Source organism: Haemorhous mexicanus, chromosome 31, assembly GCF_027477595.1.
Source record: "Haemorhous mexicanus isolate bHaeMex1 chromosome 31, bHaeMex1.pri, whole genome shotgun sequence".
Taxonomy (NCBI): domain Eukaryota; kingdom Metazoa; phylum Chordata; class Aves; order Passeriformes; family Fringillidae; genus Haemorhous; species Haemorhous mexicanus.
This window is the reverse complement of record NC_082371.1, coordinates 1,104,713-1,128,314: the sequence shown is the minus strand read 5'-3', so window position 1 is coordinate 1,128,314 and position 23,602 is coordinate 1,104,713. Positions and strand designations below refer to the sequence as shown.

Here is a 23,602-nt window from a genome sequence, read left to right as displayed (position 1 = left end):
TCATGCACTGGGAGCCCAGAAAGCCAACACTGTCCTGGGCTCATCCCCAACAGCATGGGCAGCGTGTGAGGGGGGATTCTGCTCCTCTGCTCTGTTGAGACCCTCCCCTGCAGAGCTGCCTTCAGCTCTGGGGTCCCAGGACAGAGAGGACAAGGAGCTGCTGCAGTGAACCCAGGGAGAGGCCACAGAGATGATCCAGGGGCTGCAGCCCCTCTGCTCTGGACGCAGGCTGGGAGAGCTGGGGGTGTTCAGCTTAGAGAAGTAAAGGCTCCAGGGAGACCTCAGAGCTCCTTCCAGGGCCTACAGGGGCTCCAAGAGAGGTGGGACTTTGAGGGACTTTGACAAGGTCCTATATAGGACAAGGGGGGATGGCTTTAAACTGAAGGAAGATAGATTTAGATGTGGTATTAAGAAGAAATTGCTCCCTCTGAGAGTGGCAAAGCTCTGGCACAGGTTGCCAAGAGAAGCTGTGGCTGTCCCATTCCTGAAGTGTTTAAGGCCAGGTTGGATGCAGTTTGGAGCAGCCTTGTGAAAGAGGGATGAAATGACATGGGCTTTAAAGTCCCTTCCAAACAAACTAGCCTGTGAGCCTATGATTATCACAGCTGCTCAGCATTTAGTCTGCAGAACAGTAGTAGTTCTGGTAACCCTGGCGGGCCACAGGTGTTTCCTTTGCTCAGTGCACATATTCCTGCATGCTGGGCAGTAAAAGTAAAGCTTCTCTCTTAGGAAATGTCCAGCCCAAGGCCTGCCCACTACTTGGGCAACCTGCTCCTCTAGACCTAGCCAAAGGAGAGCTTACACCATGGGAAATGGTGAATTTAGCAAACAGACTGCTGTAGTTTGCAGTTTTCTACACATAATTGCAATAACAAGGCCCTTACCTTGCTCTGCCAAGCTGGGCTTCTCCAGATCTCCATTGACACATGGCTTGCTCTCTATCCCATCCTTCAAGGCAGGTGGTTCACTGTTGGGTTTCAGGAGGATGTTGCTGAACGTGGGAGCCAAGCGAAAGCAGCGTTTGGTCTGGAACAGCTGGGTGGACATGGCCTGGAGATTACTGGCTATGCTTGCATCATTAGTGCTCAGGGAAGCTGGCCCATTGACTGCTGGATCCACAGCTTCAGTTTTAGAGATGCTTGGGCTCTTGGAGTCCCCCAGCCCACTGCTATCCACACAGTTTTTTAAGGCCTCTTTGGGCCCACTTTTGCCTTGGCTGCTTCCTTCCTCGCCTGGTTCATCCTCCATGTCCTCCAAGTCAGACCGAGATTCTTGGCTGTTCATGTCGGAGTCCGTCTCCACATCAAAAGCAGCTTCTGCCTCCTCGTCACTCTTCTCTGAGCCACTCTCTGAGCCATCACTGCCCTTGGTGGAGCTCTGGCTGGAGTCAGAGTCAAAGCCCTCACTCAGGTCGCTCTCATCCACCTTCTGGGCGTGGCGGCGGCGGCGCAGACAGGACAGACGAGAGTACTTCTTGCTTTTCTTGCAGTCGTTCTTCCGCTGCTCCTCGCTGGGCTGATGATTGGCCAACTCAGCTTCAGCTTCCTTCTCAATTGAGTTCACAGGCTCCCGTGGCTCCTGGTCATCTGCATTTACAGGGAGAATAAAAGGTAAAGTCACAGTGTGTTCCACAGGCTGCTGCTGGCCAGCCCTGGGTCCAGGGAACCAGGGTTGCAAAGGTCAGCCATCACTTCCATCAGTGTCTTCCACCACTGAATAAGCAACCCCAGAAAAAAAGATTCACTTTCTAAAAGCACCCGGGAAGCTGGGATTCCTACTGCCCAAGCTGGGTCACTCTGCTACCAGGCGCCCTCAGTGCTCAAGGCTGCTAAACCAGAATAGAGCACAGCTGAATTCTAACTCTCCTCCCCAGCTGTCTACAGTCAAAGAGGCAAGTGATCCACTGAGCAGGGCAGGGACATGTGCTCTGTAACTACACTGACCTGACCAATCCCGTTCCTGACCAACATGCATGGAGACTTTCTAGCAGCCCTGGATCACCATGACAGCTTCAAAACCTGCAGAGCAGGGGGTCGTTCATTGCTGCTTTTACCAGAAACTCCCTCACCCTGCATTCAGTGAGGTATTGCCAATGGACTGTTTGCAGGGGGAAGGTTTAGCAGTTTTAGTCACTGCTCAATAAAATCCCCCAGCAATTCAAGAGCCACCCTTGCCTGAGCAGAACTGAGGTATGCTAAGAAAGCCTGTCTCAGCCCCACTCTGCCCCCTTCTGCCTCCCTCAGCCCAGGTGTTTTACATGAGATCATCTCCTCAGTGGAGCAGGAAAGCAGCCAGCCAGCAACAGCAACCAGAGACAGAGAATAAAATCTCAGACTGGGATAAAGAGATTATGAATGAGCTGCCAAGAGATACAGAAAGCAGTCTCCTTACAAAGAAAGCAACATGTCCATCCTGCAATGATTCAGATATTTAGAAAGAGCATCCAAGTGGAGACAACTCAGCACATCAACCCCCTTTTGGGGATTCCAGACCAGAAGTAAAGATCAGTAAACCTCTGCACTACAAAACTCATGCCCAGGGAAGAAAGGGGAAAGACAGCCCTGTAGGCAGGCAGCCTGGGAGACCCAGGTGCTGCCACCTCTGTTCTCTTACCTGTGCCATCACTCTGAAAGGCTGGGACAGGATTTTCCCCTTCTTCTAGCTCAGCCTGGAGGCGAATATTGACGTGATTTATCAGGTGGGAGAAGAGAGCCAGTGTGAAGGCAATGGCTGCACTGTACTGCTTGGAACCTGCAAGCAGACAGCACAGTGAGATGGAGGAGGTGAGCACTACACCAGTTCAGATCCCCAGCCTAACTGTGCTGCTGGATGCTCACCAGGAAATTTCCAAACAAAGCACTGCTTACCTGCCCTCTTGAGGGTGTGAACGCTCATAAGGCAGATGATCACCATGCGAAAAATCAGGAGATCAGGAAGGAAGGAGTAACCACTCTCATACTCTTCTTCATCTTCACTAGTTGAGCTCAGGTTAGGAGGAGAGGGCAGGTAGAACAAGCACAGGTTGAAATCCTCCAGCACAGACTGGCAGAGAGATGTCAGCTCAGAATCCAAAGAGCTTAAAAAGAGTGAAAAATAAATAAGAATTATTAACTCAAGACTCTGCTCCTGGCATGTCTGCCCAGAAACTGAACCAAAACTGGCAGTTAGGCTGTCCTTTAGCACTAGGCAGGATGAAGCACCAGGGAAGTAAGTGACATTAATCAGATTATGTTTTCCTCTTTAAATCTGCTTAACTAAAGACAAACAATACCTAGAGAGGGTCACCAAAAACCAGATTAATATTCCCTTGGGAGCTCAGCAGTGGCTATTAAGATACACAAGGCACTTAAATGCTAAAGGGAGCAAAAGTTCCAGATGCATTGCTCAGTGAAAAGTTTTACACTGCCACAAACATAGGACTCAGTTTTTTCTCCTCCCATGTCTCTCCTGCAGCCCAGAACATTCCAAAATCCTCCACAGCTATTCAGTCCTTCAAAGGAAGCATCCATGAGATCAATCCAATGGACTGTGGGAGCTTCCTACTTACAAAACAGACCTGCTTGTGAAATTTCAGCAAAGCCTTTTCAGGGGAAAGTGTGCTTGGGAAATTAAAGTAGTTCCCAAATTTCTTATGTTCTAAATACATGTTGAGTGGATATTAGAGGAGTCTTGTAGTTCCACCTCAGTATAAGGCGGTATTGGAAAGCCAATCCCATGCTGGGCTGCATGAACAAGGGCAGAGCCAGCAGGCTGAGGACATGTTCTCCCTCTCCATTCAGCACTCACAAGGTGGCATCTGGAGCACTGTATCCAGTCTTTGGGTTCACAGGACAAAAAAAAAACACCTAACAAAAACACAGTGACAAACGGGATTTAGTCCAGCAGAGGAACAGAGAATATGATGTATGAGAAGAGGCAAAGAGAATCGAGTTTGTTCAGCCTGAAAGACAGAAGGCATGGGGCATCTGTTTCCAGATGCCAAACAGGTGATTACAGAGGATGGAATAAGACTCTCCTTAGTGGTGCACAGCAAAAAGAAGAGAAATTACGGGTACACACTACAGAAAAGAAAAATGAGATTAGATGCAAGGAGAAAAAAATTCTGTGCTGAAGGTGGTCAAACATTGGAAAGAGGACCAGAAAGGTGTGGGATTTCTGTCCTTGGATCCAGTCAAAACTCAGTGTGATGAGACTCTGAGCAAGCTCATTCAACTTCACATCTGCATCTACTTTCACAGTCAACACTACTTGGGGGAAGTACCAGACGCCCAAAAGATCCCTTCCAACCTAAACCATTCCACAATGAATTTAACTACAGCTTGTATTTAAGCCCTTTGAAACACCTGTTCTGTTTCAAGCAGTAAGAGGTTTATTTAAAATCACCTGAAAACCTCCCAGCAGAGACAGAGAAAATCTAATAAAAAATTTAAAAGCCCAAAATCACACAACGTCCCATTTATTCCAACACAACCAGGTTTGGGTGTTTCTTTGAACAAGGTGTTTGGTTACAGACTTCCAAGTGCAGTGAACAGCCCCACACAAGTGTGGACAGCAACACTTTGCTGTCCCATCAGCCTGAACACAGGGTTTGCCAGAAGAAGCATCTGCTGACTGCATGGGGTAAGCAAACACCAAAGGCACAGCACAGAGACAGCTGCAAGGCCCAGGAGCTCAGCATGCACTCAGGCTGGCTTGATTTAGACAAGCCACCCTTTGGTATTTCAGCCTCCCCTGGAAACACAGTCTTCATGCTCCATGCATGGACAGTCCAAAGTCTTGGGCCTTTTGGTAAAAAGCCTCAGCACAGACACTGGTATCCTATAGGAAACCATCCCTTCCAATTCTGAGTGTCTGTTACTGTCAGTTGTCAATAGAAGACACAATTTACCATAACCTTACCTGCTCTTTGGCTGCAAAAGACTCTGCAGGTACATGAAGCTCACCAGCAACCTCTTAATGTCTTTTCCTCTAAAAAGATGGAGGAGAAAACACTGTAAAGCAGGTGCCCTATCACAGACATGGGCTGGGCTGACAGAGCTCTATTAACAGGTAAATCAGGTCTCAACTGAAAAGTCCATTCTGATGAAATTGGAGAGAAAAAAGACAGTTTATACACTGCCAACTTTCACCACTATGCTCCAACCCTCATGAACAGTCCCCGACTCCATGGACGAGTGAGAAAATCTCTCAATGCAAACTCTACACCTGGCCAGCATTTAGCTTTTCTCCTGAAATTATGACCCAAGACAGCAAGACTGGGATCTAGAGTGGGGCTCTCAAAATTTGGTAACAGTCATTGTGCTGAAACGGCCCATCTACCAGCTCCACTTCCCACAAAGACATTACTCCCAACCCAGAGGATACACTGCAAACTCTCAGCCTGCACCTCTCCTTTTCCTTCCCTTCTTACCGTTTCTTGCTTGGAGACAACTTCCTGGTCTCACATTTCTTCAGCTGATGGTACATCTTGGCTGCTTTGTCATACAGCCGCTTCAGGTTCCCATAGGCACCTTCGAAGGACACTTCAGACTGGATGCTAAAGCACCAAAACAGGATACAGCCAAAGTTACTTCTCCACAAGGCTGCTCACACTTTAGGGCTTTAACTCACTAGCAAGTTATTCAGGCATTGAGGCATGAGCACAGGTACCCAGTGCTGCTTTCTAGACATCCTGGGCACCTAAACTGCCACCAATAGCTGCAAACTGCACTTCAGCTGCCTCACAGCTTCCACCTGCCTTGCTTACACATATTCTCAAATCAGTGCCTTCAAGCCAGGAATTCTACCCTGCTCATACCACAGGCTGCATCCCTCAGCACCTCCAACCCACTTCCAGCCTGGCTCTCTTTGCTTGGGTAAAGCCCTCCAGGTGCAGCCCTGCACAGGTGATTAGTAACCAGCACAGTGGTTTGGTTTGGTTTGACCGAGGCTCGCTCTCATCACTTCCAGTCCTACTCAAGGGCAAACCAAACTCATCTCTTTCCCTTCCACTAAAATTCATTTGCCAAAACCAGTGCCAAATTCAAAGTAAAGAGAAGAGGATCTGCCCCCCACAGCAGCAGTGCATGGCTTCCCTGCTCAGGACATGCAGATCTGCAGGAACTCACCAGCGTAGGTAGCAGTAGGTCGCTTCCACATTGTAGTACTTGCTCCCTGCCAATGTCCCCAGTTGGTTGAAGGGCATTCCTGTCAGGAAGGAGAGGGGCAATGGAATTTAACTTGGAATTCTCCAATGGCTAGAAAGTAGATCCTTTCCCTTTCACTACATTTCCACACAGGAGGGAAGCCAGGAGACACAAAGAGTAGTAAAGTTGCAGCACAAAGGTCTGGACTACTCAATCCTTCCACCATCCAGGGTCTGTTTTATATTTTACAGAGCTTTTAGATCCTCCCCACCTTGTGCCAGTTATCTATGTAAGAGAGAAGAGCAAACAACGCCTCCTTATTTGTATTAACAGTGGTGTGGCCTTGACTCCATATTCCCTGACAGAGACATCATCTTATCAGCATCTGAGAGCTCTATTGCAGCTCCTGTGGTGTAGAAACTTTTGCCACTTTTATTTGGGAACAGCCTTTCAAACAGTTCTGTGAGAACTCTGCAAAGACAGATGTAGAGAACATTTGCCTGGAATCACACACTTTAAGGTATGACATGCCCTCTACTCCAGCACTGATGTGTTCCCAGAAGGAGGCACTTCTGAAGGAGGAAGCAGCACATGAGATTTTTTTTTTTTTCACAGTAAAAGGTGAAGGTGACTGATAATGCTCTGCTCCTGGCAGAGCATTATCAGTCTCACTACTGGAGAGCTGGACCTGTGCTTAGCCCAGAGGTACAGCATCACCACAGTCAGGTAAGTTTGAGCTTCTCAGAGGCTCTCAGATGAGTACAGTGAGGTCACTGGCAAAGAGCAACCTGGCTTTAACTCCTTTGTTTGGCTTGCCAGCAAAAGAAAAATCACTTGAAAACCTCCCAGCAGAGACAAAGAAAATCCAATTAAAAAATCTAAAAGCCCAGCAAAAGAAGTTTTCGAAGTAAGCAACTTTAACCAGAGAATAAAACCAGTCCTCTCTCAGCTGCAGGATATAAACCTAACCAGTGTAGCACTACATTGTTCTTATGTTGCAGCAACATGATTTTAACAATTATAAATTCATGGGAAGTCACTCACCAACTTGTGGTGCAACAGAAAGGGCTTGATAGTAAAATCGCTCAGCCAGCAGCTCCGTATCCACACCTGCCAGCTCATTCTGATAGCGAGCTGAAAGGAAACCACACACACTGCATCACAAACCCAAAGGCAGCATCTGCTGCAGAGCTGCACAGCTTCCCTACTAGCAATACCACAAAACTTGAAATACTGGCCAAGTCAACAAATCCACCAAAGAATTGCTCTTGGCAAACACTGCAACAAACACGGTTTGCCAGGCCTGTCTGAACCACTTTTCTTTCACCTGCTCACACCACACACCACAACTCCTGCCCTTTCCAGCCAAGGGCAGAGCCTGCCACACTTGCAGCATCACATGAACAGAAGGAAAATGTTCTGCTCCATGTGTTAAGTGCTGAGTCATCTATCCTTGAAGTAACTCAGAGTTGTGTACATTTTCCTGTACCTCAGACTATATTCTAGAACAGCAGGGTGTGAAATCAAGTCAGCTGACTTAATAAAATACCTGACTGTGGCTAGACTGAACTTGATTCATTTATTTTCTCCCTCTTTTTTTTTTTTTTTTTTTTTTTGGACAAATGTAGGCATTTTGGAAACCTTAGGTGACAGCACTGTGAAAAGGTGAGCACATTTCTCTCCCACCACTCAGGTAAGTCATTCCTACTACCCCCTCATGACATTTATTTGCAATGCCATTCTGATCCATATGCAACACTAATGCCAAGCAGCTTTCACCAGCTTGGAGGCTGCAGTGTGAGACACATGTACCTGCACCACGCTTCCAAGAGCTGCTCTCCACACAGCTGCTTTCTCCTGCCTTTACTCCCACACGTTCACTATCAAGAAGCTGACACACTTACCACACACTTCAGGAGGTCGAGACTGCGGGACAGTCATGCCTGCTATAAAAAGGATGCCACACAGCCAAGCACAATGACAATGGGGCTTTGCAGAGGCAAAACTCTGGACTGATGCACAATATTGCCTAAATCTGATTTTCAGTCCCACTGGTGGTGATGGAAGAAGCTTTGTAAGTCACAACTAAGCAGTATGAACCGAACTCTCTTTGATCTCTCATACTGTGGAAACAATGTAAATAAAAGCAAAGGCTTCCACTCTCACAGCCATGGCTACAGCTGCTTAGCAGCAGCAAATTCCTCATCTACCTGACCAAATACAAAGCTCCTGCAACTTGCAGCAGTTCAGCCGTGAGGATTTCAGCTGATCCCAGTCTGTGACAAAGGTGTCAGAGGGAAACAGAATCTGCAAATAACCTTGGCTGGTGCCCAACAGCAACAGCCTCACATGGTGGGTACAGGCAGCATCTTTTTGCCATTTTAAAGGCTGCCCTGAGAGGGAATGCTGTCCTTACCTAGATCTCCCAGATAAACCAGACACCGGTGACAGGCCATCTGTGCCCACTCCATCTCCTTCTCTGACGCAGACACGGGTTTCTTGCAGCCTACAAGCAAACACAGAACCACTCAGAGCACTGGGAGGAGGCTGCTGGGAAGACACCAGAGCTACCCATGCCTCTGCCCAAGACACCAAAATCAAATCCCCCATGGTCAGACCTCACTGCCAGCTGTGCCATCTTGTAGAGCAGAACTGGGTCACTCTTGTCAAAATGTGGAAAACAAATGCAGAAAAATACTTCCAGACTCTGCTGTTCATCCACTCCCCACTGGATTCCCTTGTGATGGGCACACCATCAACAGTCACTGACATAAAAGACTGTCACCATGTCTATAAGTTCTGCCACACAGACCTGACTCCATCTGCCCTCACGTAAGAGGACAAAGGCCAATTCCTGTCTAAATGATTGTGTGATCATGTTAACACAGCACTGAACACAAGTAGTACAGCTGATCTCATTAGCATGGCTAATGAGGCCTTCATGGGAGCAGGAACACGCCCCTGGAAGCCAGAACAAACTCTGAGCACTGGCACTGGACACCAATACACAGTGGGGACAGACCCTCTCCAACAATGAAGACAGAAACAAACTCATTGTTTCAGGACCAAGTTCTAAGTAGACTTAGAACTGACCAGCCAAAAAGGGAAGAAATTAAACAAGGAGAAACTAGGACAGAAATCTGTGCTGCAGGCAGGGCAGTCAGTTAGGGAGAACTGCCTCTGGACAACAATGCCTTTGCAGTGGGTCCAGAAGGCAACTGAGCTGGTGACAGGGCTGAAGGCACAGCCTGGGAAGAGAGGCCACAGACTTCAGGCTTGTCCAAGTTGGAGAAGAGGAGGCTGGGGATACCTCATTGCTCTCTGCAGCTTCCTGAGGCGAGGAAGGTGCCAGTCTCCTCTTCTTGGCATCCAGTGATAGGACACATGGAAATGGTTCAAAGATACATCAAAGGAGGTTTAGATTGGACATGAGGAAGCCTCTCCTTACTAGAGGGTGGTCACACCCTGGAATGGGTTTCCTAGAGAGCTGGTCAATGCCCCAGACCTGTCAGTGTTTAAGAGGCACTTGGACAATGTCCTTGACAACATGTTTTAACTCCTGGTCAGCCCTGAGTTACTCAGGCAGTCGGATAATCATAGGTCCCTTCCCACTGAAATAATCTTGTCTATTCTATACTAAACTTATGAAAAAGAGCAATTCAAGCAGTGGAAAGTGTCAAGAGCAACTGAGGAAGGCTGCAGCCAGCTGATCTGAACTAAGTGAAGTCATCAAACGTGACTCAGTTCCTGGGAAGGGCACATCCAGGCCACAGTTCAGCCAGAGACCAGGAGGCAAAGGCTGCTGTGCCTGCACCTCCCCTCCAGAGAGCATCTGCTGCTGCTGGGCCACCAGGCTGGACTCAGGCTGGCCTCAGTCCTCCTGCTGCCAAGGACTCACACCTTCTGGAAGAGACAGTTCCCTCAAGCAGGAATCCCAAAGAAGATTTTGAAGACCAATCCAGTCTGCACTCTGCTTCCCTCCTGTGACTGAGGCTAAAAGGGTGAACATGGAATCTGGAGGCTGCAGTGACCAGGGAGGAGCTGCTCTCCCTTACCAACAGGTGTTGTCCAAGCCACACCATAAAAATACACAGCCTTCAATCTGTGACCACATACACCATTGGACTCACCCTCCCTTTTTTTGCTCTGAATCCTCTTGCTCCCATTCATTTAACCATAAAGCTGTGCCCACCACCACCTGTGGTTTACATGAGATCCTTTCAGATCCATCCTTTCTGGATAGGCAAAAGTTACATCTCTACCCTTCAGTTACATGCTCACCTGCAGCATCCTTTTCAATGAAGGGCCCAAAGACACCAAGAAACCTGAACAAGGGGAGCCTTTCATATGCAATCACCCCTCAGGGTATGAACCCACCTGGAATGTGCATATTGAGGATTTCTTAATTTTGCAGTACTGAGATACATTACTAAAAAGCAACACCTGCCAAGAACATCTGCCTTTTAAACCAACATTTTGAAACCAAAAGTGATACCATCATTTCTGAGAACTAAGAGTAGGATCCCAGCAAGTTAAACCTTTTGTTGAAGACACACTAACTTCTCTTAGCCAGGTGCTGCTGCCCTGCCAACTTTAAGCACATCAGTTAAACCTTTGCTAATACAGCTCACAAAACCAAGGCTCCATTTCTCACCTGGACACCCCAACAACAGAAACGTGTACCCTGAGGACACTGAGTACAACCCTAGGCAAACCCAAGACAATCTTGGATGTGAATGCACAGGCAGTCTTGAGCTGTTTCAGGACTGTAAATACTCTTATTCTTCTTCATCTAACAGGGACAATACCTCAGATTTCCCTGCACCTAAGACCATGCAGAGGTCACATGGGCCAGCTAACATGAACCACAGGGCCTTCCTGTGCTCTCAGTCCAAGACTCAGAAGCCACACAGTGAAGAGAGCACTGACAGAAGAGGCACCAAAAGGAGGAAGACTCTTACATCTACTGAATAGGATGTACTGACAGAAATCTGTTGATTTCAAAACCTATTCCCCTGTTTGTTTTAACTAAGCTTTTAAAAACATTCTGTACAGCCAGCAGTGGTCTTCGGTTTTCCATAAAAATCTGCCATCACCAGACAGTTTTACTAAAGAATTTTCTCACACTGTTTTCTTTCCATTAGAAACCCTTCTGTCTTCCCTAATTTAGTATTATTTAAAAGAAAAATTGCCATGGAAAAGAAAGCAGGACAGTCTGTTCTAAACAGAGACCTTGCTAATCAGGGGAGAAAAAAACTTCCCTTGAATGCTGAAACAAAGATGGACTAGTGCAAGGGGAAGCCACCTGTGGGGGATTCAGCCTTGCCCATGAACCAAAGACCTTGAGCACAAACCTATGAGAGGGTCTGTCACGTGTGTCCAGTCGATGCAGCACTGCAGCTCCAGCTGGTAGTGGGACTGGATGTAGAGCAGGAGGTGCTGGTAGAATCCTATGCCAGCCACCAGGTGAGTCCTGTATGCACACTCCAGGGTGCTGCGGCTGTGGATGTGCTGGGAGAGGGAAGAGGAGCACGTTAATGCAGCCCAGGGCACAGCTTAGGCTTAGCTGTACTGAGTGTGAAGCAAGACATTGGTTTTGCACAGCTCTGTACCTCCTCCTGCTCAGAGCGCTCCCCCTAGTAGTATTTACTAAGGGTTAACATCAAGGAGAAATACTTGTAAAAACAAATCAATAAAATCAAAGTATCTGGTTAGAGCACCTTAAATGTACCCAGACCCCTGAAAAGCCAGGAGAGCTCAGGGCATCAGAAAGCACTGAGGATCTTCCAGAGATCAACTCTTGGAAAAACAATCAGCACTGATAAAGCCTCTTAAAACAATCACTCTACCTGGAGAGATCTATCTTATGAAAAGGGGAACACAAAAAATAAGAGAATTCTGTTGGAATGCCCTCTGCAATGGTAGGTCTCTCAACAGCACATTAGTGCTTAACTGCCCACTGCCAGACAAAGGCACAGGGCAGCTCCACAGGAATTTTAGAGTGCCCAGCTCCCTACCCTGGGCTCAGACCACAGCTTCTCCAAGCAAACGAAGCTTTAAACTTTGCCTCACCCACTGCACAGCTAAAGACCTTCTCATGCCAGAGCCATAGATACCTGCCTTTTTATTAGTTTTAATGAGCTGGATAACTTCATAGTAAACCTTTCTCCAGAGCAGTTCTTCTGCTTTTCTGCCATAATCCACTGGATGCAGGAACATCAGCTTCACGCACAGCTCCCGCAGCCTGGGTAGAGAGCAGAGCATTGTCAGTGAGTCCTGCAGCCTCAAACACAACAGCTGCCACTACAGAAGCACAGAAGAGGAAAATCCAAATCCATTCCAAGGGCTGAGCCAGGCCATCTGCCTGGATCACTCCCACACAAGAGCACCAGGAAAAGCCACATACTTAAAGCAGTGCCCTCTGGGCTCAGCTGGCCATCAGTGACTTCCTGAAATGCAGTAATGACAAGAATTGGCTTGACAGCTTAAAAAATTAGTAAGAATAATCCTCCTTGCTCGGCAACCCTGACCCCGATAAAAGATTTTATATACGTGTAAGAAACTTCTGCCCCACAGTTTTTATTACAAGGAAAGAATTGGCCAACACAAAGACAACTTATTTGTATCAATGATATCCAGGAAAGCCATGGATTGCATTGCTCAAATACAGGTCTGAAACCCATCCTCTGCTTCCAAAACCTGGAAGGATCCCAGGTCAACAGGTGCACTACAAACTAAATAAACATTAAAACTGCAGATTCGATAGCTCCACGTGTTGCTTCACATGGATTTTCCCCAGACAAACACAAAACACAAGCATGCTGCCCAACTTACTTGTTCCTCAAGCTGATGTTCTCTGGCTTGAACACATCCTGATAAGCTGCCTTATTGCCAAGGATGAGATCCAGCCGGTGCACGGCCTCAACCACTGCCCTGCATGAGAAAACAGAACCAAGAGTTTCAGGAGAGAAGGTCACCTGGGATCACTGCAGATTGGAGATGTCTGCAAAGAACCACACTGGCCTATTTAGTCCCACTGTCAGCACACTGCCCTGTACCATTACACCACAGTCACTGATCTCCTTTTTGCACTCTATTTGAAGAAGGTTAGGGAACACAGGAAAAAGCAGTTACACACATTATAGACATTTTTCTGCAGAACAGTGGTTTAATCACCACTTACCACTGCCTGTCTGATCAAATATGTCAAATTTTTCTACAGCTGCAAAATCAGAAATGTCTCTGGACATGTTGACAACCTCAGCAATTAAACCTGTTATACCTACATTCAGATTAATTTAAATGTCTTGAACTCTGTGATTAAAAAAAAAAGACTTAATTCTAAAAACTACTGTTTTGATGGGGTAAGTTTTAATGGTGCAAGATTCAAACATCCACCAATTCCTGCTTTCTTACCAATCTGCTTACAAAAGAAGGCAACACAAGTCTCTCATTTGCCAAAACTTCCCCATCGTTGTTACAGGGATTCACTGGTTGAACCCCTAAAGTTCCCTCAGTGACAGGTAACAGATATTCAAAGCCAGCCTAGAAGAGGAAATTTGTTCCAAGGTTTTCTGCCCCGAAAGCCAGCCAGAAAGACAGAGTGAGCAACCTCCAAACCTCTGAGCCATGCAAAAAAGTACTTTGGTGAATCATTGCCCAAGACCCTACCCCTGGAGGAAGAATCCCACACTGTGTGTAAATCTCAAACACTCAAAAGTTTGTAGCTGTGAACAAAGCACACCACAGTTCTGAATGCTGCAGTGAAACAAACCCAGTACTTTCAGCACCATTAGCACTGAACCTCATCAACAGCTCAGAGACAGCTCAGTAAAGCACAGTAACTGTCAACCCTTCCTACAGAAGAGGTCACCTCCAGCCTCTGCCTTTGCTCTGCTGGTATCTGAGGTCACCAAACCTTCTCCTGAAGTTAACTTTCCCCAGATCTTCCTTAAGCAGTACATCTCCCAAGCCATCAGCTACCAAACCCCAGTGGGTCCTTGTTCTCCCCCTCAGCCTCGTATCTACCCCACCCATTGTCATTCCTCATTTGCTCCAGTTCCTGTCCCACCAAGAGCTGCTGGAGCAAGGAGCTGAAGACAATCATGATGTGCTGTGAACACAAAAGAAGGCAGGACCAGAGCAAACTCCTGCCAAGCAGAGCAGAGAGGTGCTGCAGCCACTCTGCTTCCCCTCCCAAAATCCCCATCATCTGCAGGTCAGGAACTTCCCCATCACACTCACAGCACCATGCAGTGACTGAGCCTGCTACTCCTGCACTGCTGGTGGACAAATGGAGCAGAGGGCAGCCCCAAACCAAAGCCTGCAAGCCCATGTTGTGGGAGACTGAAGCCACCACCACCTCCTTGAAAACTAAAGATGTTACTGCAAAGCAACCAACAGTTTCCCATGCCAGCACCTTCCCAGCAAGGCAAATCTCTCTTCACAAACTCACTACACCCAAAGGAATCTCCCTGAAAAAAGCCCCAGGTCATTCCAGAGCTCACAGAGAAAATGTCCCATCTCCTGCTATGCCACAGAAAGCCTCTCACTCGAGGTAAAGAAATCTCACAGGTTTCCAGTAACCACAGAAACTGATAGGAAAAGGGAAGCATGGGGAATAGAAGCATCTCATGCAATGCCTTGGGAGAGCAGAACACCATAGACTTGAACCAACTTCTTACTGAATAATCATGAAGAATCACACAAAAAATCCTGTTACATTCTTGACATCCAGCCCCTCCTGCTCACTGTCCTCTTTCTCATATGGCCTGAAGGGCATTTGCAAACTCTGACAGCCCTCATAGCAAGGAAAGAAGCAAGTAAAATACATTTTGGTTTACAGGTAACAGGCACTGAGTGTGCAGCATCCATGCAAGCTCATATTGGGGTTGGGACAATCCAAAAAGCCCCCCAGTTTAGCTTCCCCACAACAGAACCCCACAAAGCACAGGCAATGCACATCTCCTTACTCCAGCCTGGGACTGCTGTCCTAGCTGTGGCTCTCAAAGTCCCTTCCAGCACACCAGGACCTGACTGGCTTCCTCTGCAAAGGGTGACCAGAGGAAAAAGGAACTGCTGGTTCATTTGATTCCCAGAGAGAACTAGAGGAAAACTACAATCATGATTCCTGACAAACGGAGTAAAGCAGCTGTAAAGTAACATTCTGTGAGCAACAAATCTCAGCTGTGTGTGTCTGAAACAAGTGCATGTGTCTATGACAGCCAGTGTGGGTAATGATCCCAGTGGCTTGCCAAATGAGAAGTACAGAAAAGTTTCTTTCTGGGGACAGAAGGATATCACCTTCCCCTCAAGGTGGCCCAGAGGGCATCTGCCATACAACCTAATTTTCTACAACAGCCCATGGATGGGCACGTGCACACACTTGGTATTTCTGCTGTTATTTCAGTGTTTGTAAAGAAACAGAGCTCATGAGCAGAGAGCAGCAAGGCTGACACACTGGGATGTGGTTCATCAGCCCTAAGGGAGGCCCCAGCTGAAACACTGCCTCGTCCACATCCACACAGGCCCTATGGTGCTGCTGGAAGAGAAGAAGGCAGGAGCAAAGGACAATCTGTGACAGCTGGCAATTCCCTGCCAGGACCCCACATCTGTGGTGCTCAGGAAAGAGGATTCAGTGAGGACAAATGGGACAGGAGCCAGCCTCACTCCAGAAATGCTGGGAAACACCAGCACAGGTGCTATGGACCATGCACTGCTGGAAATGCACTTTAGCATCTGTGCCCTCACTGGCCCAAGACCACGGGTTGAACTTTCCCTAGCAGTTATGAGCACAAATCCTGCCCCAGGACCCCATTTTTCCACCTGCTGTGTTTAAACATTGCTTTCAGACAGCATATCAGAGCCACAAAGGAGACCCATCAGATGCCAATCTATTAAAAGAAACAAATACAGCACATGGTGCCAAGCAGGGTGGAAATAGGCCAATGCCAAGTCCTCTCAAGCCATACAGACACTGATCTGTCCCTTTTCCTCCATGTGATTAACAGTCTGGGATGGAGCAGGACAGCAGGGAGAATTATTTGTCCCCTCTGTTTCTTTATTTAGGACATCACTAAGAGCCACAGTGTCTGAGGAGTAAGACATTATAAAGAGAAAAGACCTGCAAGTAATTTAGCTATGCTCTGGCATGTGTCAGTCCACAAATCACACTGCCTGGAACAGGCTCCACACCGTAACAGCAGCACTGAGTCCACGAGCTAATGGTTACCCAGAAACCTGTAAAATAAACCTGGTCACCTTATGCTACAACATGCATTGTAGAAGCACACCCATGATAATGCAGCTGCCACATTCCAAGGTGAAACCTGGGAACTGTCAATCCAGGAAGACTTAGATCAAAGAGCACCCTATGAGCAGCAATGGGCACCCTCACCTCTGAAAGGATACTGTGACAGCCAACATGCCGCCAAGGACCTTGGAGACCTGAGCTCAGCTCCCACAAGTGACAACAGGCTGATCCCATGGGATTGCCGTTTAGAGCTGGGACTGTGGCATTCACGCATCTGTGACTCAAAGGCGCCACTTAGTGTGACAGTCATGAGCTCTCGGGCCACAGTCAGCACACAACGCTGTGTGGGGGGCAGGACACTCCCACTTCAGGCTGAAACAGAGAACTGACAGGAGACTGTTAAGATGGGAACCTGCTCAGAGAACTGTCAGCTACAGAGACGGAAATTTGTGGCCACTGCAGGCATTTTAAATCCTGTGCTAAAATCACAATCCTTCCTCCCCACTAAAGAAGAGCTGTCCCTGCAGGAGGAGGTGGTTCTTCTTCTGCTGTAAAAATGCTCTAGAGCAACCACACACCTTATTCTGCTACAAAAATTCAAACAGAAAACAACCCCTCCCTTGCAAGGATGACAATCCCTCATCTGGCCACAGGCTGTTCTCCTGCCGGCTGCAGCAGAACGTGAGGTTCCACTTGACAGATGAGCTGAGCAGCACCAGGAAAGCAAAGCAAAACAGGTCTGGAACCACAACAAGGATGGTTTCAACAAAACATGTTCTGTTTTGCAGGCAGAAGCACACACATCCTGCACATCCTCTCCAGGCCTGTCCCACACTCCTTGGGCAGGCACGGCGCTCTGCTGCTCCAGCTCAGCCTCCAGCTGACGTGGTGGAGATCACTGCAGGTGTCTCAGCGTGGCAGCAGCAGACACAGAGCTCCCCAGCCTGAGGTGCTCTGGGCAGGACCGTGCAGCCCATACCTCCATCACACTGAGCCCCATTTCTGACCTCACACCAATAAACCAACCCACTGAACCCCCAAAGTGCAGCAACATGCTTGCACTGAGCACAAAATAATCACCCCCCAAACCTGCATTTACTGGAGGGGATTCCTGGGCACAGATCTGCCAGTGCCCCAGCAGGAGGCAAAACCCTGCCCGGCTGTAGAGGAGGGCAGTGAGGAACCACGAGGTGCAAGGACACAGACAATGTCATCAAGACAAAAAGAAATGGACCCCCACGTAAAATTCATCTCTTGTCTTCATCGCTTTGCTCATCTTTGAGACCCAGAGCTGCTGCTGGAACTCCTGTGATCTGTTGTAACAGGGAGCCTGAGCCAGAAGGGAACAATTTCTGGGCTGCCTTCACAAAACAAGTCAGGAGCAGAGCAGAGGGGGCCTGAGCTCACCAAGGCCAGCAGGAGTGCCCCAGTCCTGTTCTCTGATGCCATTTCCAATGCATGGTGTGGAAACATGGGACCAGAGTCCCAAGGAGTGCTTAACTGGAAAGATCTGCAGCTGGAGCTGTCCTGCCCTCCACACAGCAGAAAGTGCCCAGCTCACACTCCTGCTCATCACATCCTCTTCTCCAGCACTTCTCACATAATCCCTGCCCACTACCAAAGGCAGGGACACCCTCTCCAACCCCCCTCTCCTTGGATGACCCCACATCTCACCCTTATCCCATTGTATCCCAACAAATCCTTTCTACTCAGCCCTCATCATTCTCCCTGAATCCCACAGAACTCTTTTTTTCCACCTCCCATGTCCTTACTCATCATCCTGGGTGTCCCCTTACCCCTGACCCCCTTCCTGCTCTCCCACCTATCTCCCTCCCCCATTTCTGCATTCTCCCATCTGGCCTGGATCTTCCACAGTCCCGTGGTCTGATTCATCTGCCCTGGAGCCAACAAACTCCTTTTCCCCAGTGGAACCCCTGCATGTATTGCTTATCTTCCCTGGATCTCATACAACTCCTTTCCTCACATTCCCTTTCCCTGGTCTTCCCTAAACCTCCTCCTTCTCCGGTCCCTTTGCACTGCATCCTTTCCCTGGATTTCCCCACAACTTCACTTCAATCTTCCCTAAGTTCCACCATCTCCTTTCCCAATCTTCTCTGAACATCCCTTCACCCTCGTTCCCCCAGTCTCCCCTGGATTCAAGAGCCCCCCTCAACCCGTCCATCCCTGCTGCTACCTCAATTCCAATATCTCCTTCCCCTGTCACGGAATCCTTCACTGACAACTCCCCCATCTCCTTTCCTTCCATCCTCCCTATATCTTGCCAACTCCTTCACCCTGGTCCTCCCCAGCCTGGCCCAACCTCCCCCGCCCCGACCCCCTTCCTTCCCGTCACCCCCAGTCCCCGCCGGACCCTGCCCAGCCCCATTCTCCCTCTGCTCTCCTCGAGCACCCCCTCTTACTCTCTCTCCCCAGATCCTTCCCCGTCCTCCTGAGTAACCCCCCGACCCCCTCCGCGCTGGCCTCCCCAGCCTCATCTGGAGCCGCCCCGGCCCCTTCCCAACACCGGCTCCCTCCAGCGTCCCCCGGCTCCCTCCCCTTCTCGGCCACTCCATCCCCTCCGGCCCCTCTCCTCACCGGTACAGCCGCTTGGTGTGAAGCACCTTGGCCTCCGGCTCGCCGCTCTCGCCGGCGGCCCCGCCACCCTGGCTCATGGCGCCCGCGGCGGGCCCGGCCCGGCCCCGCGGCCCCTCAGCACCGCCCGCGCCGCCGCCGCCGCCGCCCCCGGGCCCGCTCGGCCGCCATGGCTGCCCCCTGTCCCTCGCTGCTCTCGCGAGATTTCCCGCGGCGGCGCCGCGCCAGGCGGGCAGGGCGGCGGCGGGGGCGACCTCGCCTCGCGAGAGCCGAGCCGCGCGAGAGGCCCGCACTTAGTGCTGGCAACATGGCGGCGGCCGCCTCAGCCGGCCGGGCCGAGGACCAGGGCCGACCCGGCGGGCCGGGGTCCCCTTTTCCAGGGTCCCCCTACCCGGGTCGAGGGCTGGAGCAGAACACCCCCCCCGCCGTGGTGTGGGGCCGGGAGCGGGGTGAACGGCGCAGGAATCCCTCCCTGCTCTGGGATCCCGCTGTGCTGTGGGTCCCGAGGGACCGCCCAGGCACCCGGGCGGGTCCTGTGGGGCCGCGGCTCCCCCAGTGGTGTGTGCGAGCTGAACCTTCTCGCCTCTTGTAAACATGACTATGCCGGCACGTAACTTCTGTAAGAAAAGTTGCTCAATAAACTAAAAAAAAAATTGGTATTTCCAGCATTGTGTTAGGTGACGCTACATAAATATACTTTAGGTGGGCAGGGATGTGTATTAGACGGGTTAATGTAAATTTTACCGTTTAAAAGATTACGTGTTACGCTTTGTGCGCTTGATTTGTGGAAAAGTCCACCTCGCACCCTCGCAGAATAAACACGGTCTGACTTCCCTGCCTCCTTTTTAAATTGTATGTGTGTTCAGAGAGCTCTTTAACTTGGCACACCCGGAACGGCCCGGACAGAGACCCGGGGGTCCCCGGCCTGCCACGGGGGACAGCGCCGGGGCTGCCCCGTTCCCTCCGCCGAGCCCCGCGGGCCAGGCCGGGCTGGGACAGGCGGAGCGCCCGCCCCTCCGCTCGCCCCACCTGAGCCGGTTCGGCAGGTTTGAGGTGGAGAGGCGGCCGGGAGAGCGCTGGAATCCCGCAGGGTCCCGCAGAGCTGCCCCTGCCCCCCATGGCCCCCCGCCTGTGCCCGAGTGAGTGCTGCAGCCAGGGGAGGTGCTGCCGTGGGGGGAGCGGGGCTGGGGGCTGCAAGAGGGGCTGGGGACCGGGATCGGGTGCTGGAGGTGCGGGAGGCTCAGAAAGCTTTTTCAGCCCTACTTCCGTATGTGGAGCTCGGAGGAAGCCCCGAGCGGCTCCATGCCTCAGTTTTCCCACGCCTGTGGCCAGGCCAGGGCTCCTGAAGGTGCAGGGATGAATGTGCTGAGAGGAGCGGAGGAGCGATGTTCATTTGCAGGAGACGGGCGGGACACCCGGGACAGGGAAAGAGACAGGGTTCCCCTAAAGGGTAACAACATGGGAGCTCTGCCTGTACCTCCTGCACCCATGGAAGGGCACCCAGCAGCCCATTTGCCCACCCCACATCAGTCTCAGCTATAAGAGGCAGCAAACCTGGCCCGTGTTGGCTGTCGCCATGGTTTTGGGAAGCAGCCAGGTCACCTCTCCCCAGGGTTTGGCTGGTCTTGGCCCAGGAGAGAGCCACTGAGGAGCCAGTTGTATCATCCGGGCTGTGCCCCCCCAGAACCCCCAGGATGTTTGTTCAGCAGGGGAAGCAATTCCCAGGCTGCCCTGTTTTGCAGCCAGACCTGCACCTCCAGGGTTCACCCCTCCCAGGACAGTAGCTGACTCCACTGCCAGGGGCCAGAGCATGGGGACACCTGGCACTGTTTTCTCCTCCTAGTGCAAGGGCAGGTGGGTGGTGGGGGCTCCAGGGGTGCCAGTTTGCTCCCACTTTGTAACTGGGGCTGTGAACGTGACCCCAAACCTCTAATTTCTGATGTAAATTGATCTGTCTCCTTTCTCCTGGTCCAGGGTGAAAGCAGAAAGGACAGTAACTTTGTCCCCTCTGAATACCACAAGTGCAGGCAGCAGTGTTACCAGCCCCCAGCTGCATCCCTGGCAGTGTGGAACTGGACAGTCTCATGGCTGCTGCAGACCCTGTCCCGTCCCCCGAGGAGGTGGCTCTGCTGGAGCTGGGGAAGGTGGCCCTGGACAAGGTGCCACCAGCCCCAGATGAGCACCTGGGGGACCCTGATGCCACCCTGCCATGGGAGCAGAGTCAGCACAGTGCCCGGGGCCAGGTGGAGTTCGTGGAGACAAAGAAGCGCTCGAGTCCTGAGGGGGGCCATGAAGACCCAGAGGAAGCTGTTCCCACCTGCCCAACAGTCGAGGCCGAAGATGAGGAAGTTCCCCAGCTGCCCGTGATGGCAGCCCACGTCTTTGTGCCCATCGACCCGCAGTGCATCGAGCAGAGCCCCTTCAAGCAGAAGCAGCACCCCACCCCATGGCCCCGGGAGGAGGGCAGGGGGGATGTTCCCCCCAGTGTCCCCCCCAGTGACAGACCCAGCAGCCTCCACCACAAGCAGGTCTTCCTCCCCCTCGGCCCCTCACGCTACCGCAACCCACTGGGCTTTGAGGGGCGCATGGCCAAGCCCCCGGCTGAGGGGTCACAGTGCCTGTGTGCCAGGGACTGTGGCACTGATAACCTCAAAGCTGTGGCATCAGTGGCAGGGGCCCTGCTCCTCTGCCCTTGCCTCATCTATGGAGCCTACATCTTCTTGCCCTTCGATGCCCCACTGCTGCCCAACGTCAGCGCCCGCCTGGTCTACACATTGCGCTGTGCCACCTTTGCTACATTCCCCATTGTGCTGGGTGAGCCATGGGCTGGGTATGAGCTCTTTGCTCCTGCTCTGGGCTGCATGAGCCCTGGGGCTGCAGGAGCAGAGCTGGGCTGAGCTATTTGTGGCTCTGTTGCTCCCACCAAGAGCAGCAGATGGAGTTTTTCTCCCCTCCTGGTGCTCCCCAAACCCCACCGTGGCTCCTCTGGGCACTCACTGAGCCCCTCTCTCTGTCCCTCAGGAATGATCGTCAGCGGCATCTCTCGCCTCTGCTCCTCTGCCCTGGAGCCCTTTGGAGAGCTCCACCAGGAGGTGGAGATCCACCGCACTTATGTCTCCCAGTCTGTCCACCTCTTCATCCTCTACTTCTTCAACATGGCCGTGCTGGCCACCTACCTCCCACAGGAGCTCCTCAAGCTCATTCCACTGCTCACAGGGCTCTTCGCCATCTCCCGGTAAGTGGCTCCTTCACCCCAGGCTGCTGTTGGGCTCTGTCAGTGCCAGCCAACACCATGCCTTGGAGTAAACTCCCACTCTGGCAGCACCTCACCCAGCTCACCAGAGCCAGGAAGGGTTCCTCTTCCTACAGCAGCCATGCCTGGCAAATCCTCACTGGTCAGAACCACTGAGTGCCAGCCTCATAGCATCAGTTTGGCTCAGCCCACACCCTCTGCCTTCTCCAGGTTGATTTTCTGGATGTCCTATGCCATCGGCCGCTCCTTCCGAGCCTTCGGCTTCAGCATGACCTTCCTGCCACTCCTGGCCATGCTGCTCTGGAACCTGTATGGCATGTTTGTCCTGGAGCCCGAGAACCTCCTCTCCCTGGCAGCGCCAACGCCCGAGGGCCACTCCAAGGAGAGCCGAGCTAAACTCCGGCACTGGGGCTGAGGGAGGCCAGGAGATGGGGTGCCTTGACCCTACAGGTGTGAGCCCTCCTTCTTGCCCTGCTTCAAGAGTCCTGACAGCACAGGGGTGCTCACAGATCCAGCTGGGCCCCTGCTCTCTGCCTGGACACAAGGAGGTTTTGCTGGGCTCACAGAACCAGGCTGCAAACCCTCTGCACCAGGAGACTCCTGCTGGAAGGTGAACAAGGCCCAGAGCAGGACACAGTGAGCCCTGTTCCCTGGGAATGGGTGGGATTTGCTTCCCCTCCTGCTGGAACCAGCTTTGCCCAATAAAGCCCTTACCAAGCAGCTCTGTGGCTGGTTTGCAGAGGGTGAGTTAAATTTCCCACAGAATGATTCAGAGCTTCGCCTACAGGATGCAATCATCTAGCCTCAAAATTATGTTTCCAGGAGGGAAAAAATGTTTCCCCCAGACTGTCCCTCTCCCAGCCCTGCATCCCACTCCTGGGTCCCTGCATAGCCAGTCTCACCCTGTTTGTCCCTCCTCTCCCTCCTGGTGGAGGTTCAGCACCCAGTTCACAAAGCAGTTGGTTGGATGGGAGGGAGGAAGCTCTCCTCAGGGAGGGCTGCAGGGAGAAGTGGGGCTGGGTGACATGGCACCAGCTTTGCCACTGACCAGGGCTAGGGATGGCCAGTCCTCCCCAGGATGGGTGCTGAGCCCCTCCTTCTGCAGACATGAATGGACCCCTGGGAGTGGCATTTCTGATGGCCTCAGTTATCAGTCATAACGCAAAGCAGTTAAAAATCCACCCAATCCAGGAAAAGCCACTCCAGCTTCAGATCTGCCAGATGTCTGGCTTGTCCCACGTCCCATTCTGCAATGCTGGATGCCAGGAACAGCCCTCCCCCAGCCAGAGAATAGGAATCAAGGACTTGAGGGACTGCCATGAAGCTGTGTCATGGGAGGTGTCTTGCTTTGAAAGCCAGGTGTCCACCCAGGAAGGCAGG

The 23,602-nt window shown here is 51.2% G+C and overlaps 2 protein-coding genes across 2 annotated transcripts in view; one reads left to right on the top strand and one right to left on the bottom strand.

Annotated features, from left to right (window-relative positions):
• SMG5 (SMG5 nonsense mediated mRNA decay factor) overlaps positions 1 to 19,115 on the bottom strand; it is a 30,513-nt gene extending 11,398 nt beyond the window's left edge. The window contains exons 1-12 of the mRNA XM_059871141.1: positions 18,973 to 19,115; positions 12,960 to 13,058; positions 12,246 to 12,369; positions 11,480 to 11,636; positions 8,542 to 8,631; positions 7,170 to 7,259; positions 6,108 to 6,186; positions 5,411 to 5,536; positions 4,900 to 4,968; positions 2,868 to 3,076; positions 2,614 to 2,751; positions 885 to 1,586 (exon numbers count right to left, since the gene is read on the bottom strand). Coding sequence (XP_059727124.1) covers positions 885 to 1,586; positions 2,614 to 2,751; positions 2,868 to 3,076; positions 4,900 to 4,968; positions 5,411 to 5,536; positions 6,108 to 6,186; positions 7,170 to 7,259; positions 8,542 to 8,631; positions 11,480 to 11,636; positions 12,246 to 12,369; positions 12,960 to 13,058; positions 18,973 to 19,049 — 1,960 coding nt within the window. The 5' untranslated portion in view covers positions 19,050 to 19,115. The remainder of the gene's footprint in view (positions 1 to 884; positions 1,587 to 2,613; positions 2,752 to 2,867; positions 3,077 to 4,899; positions 4,969 to 5,410; positions 5,537 to 6,107; positions 6,187 to 7,169; positions 7,260 to 8,541; positions 8,632 to 11,479; positions 11,637 to 12,245; positions 12,370 to 12,959; positions 13,059 to 18,972) is intronic.
• An 839-nt stretch (positions 19,116 to 19,954) lies between these two features.
• On the top strand, positions 19,955 to 22,942 carry TMEM79 (transmembrane protein 79). Its single transcript, XM_059871149.1, has 4 exons — positions 19,955 to 20,108; positions 20,944 to 21,783; positions 21,991 to 22,204; positions 22,433 to 22,942. Exons 2-4 carry the CDS (start codon positions 21,054 to 21,056, stop codon positions 22,635 to 22,637), a joined length of 1,149 nt encoding a protein of 382 aa, XP_059727132.1. The 5' UTR covers positions 19,955 to 20,108; positions 20,944 to 21,053; the 3' UTR covers positions 22,638 to 22,942.
• Positions 22,943 to 23,602: the final 660 nt, after the last annotated feature.

Excerpts from the sequence above, each read along its gene's own strand:
- TMEM79 (XM_059871149.1), top strand. The coding sequence starts at position 21,054 with ATGGCTGCTGCAGACCCTGTCCCGTCCCCCGAGGAGGTGGCTCTGCTG. Across the intron at positions 21,784-21,990 it reads TACATTCCCCATTGTGCTGG|GAATGATCGTCAGCGGCATC; the intron begins GTGAGCCATGGG and ends TCTGTCCCTCAG. Across the intron at positions 22,205-22,432 it reads GGGCTCTTCGCCATCTCCCG|GTTGATTTTCTGGATGTCCT; the intron begins GTAAGTGGCTCC and ends TGCCTTCTCCAG.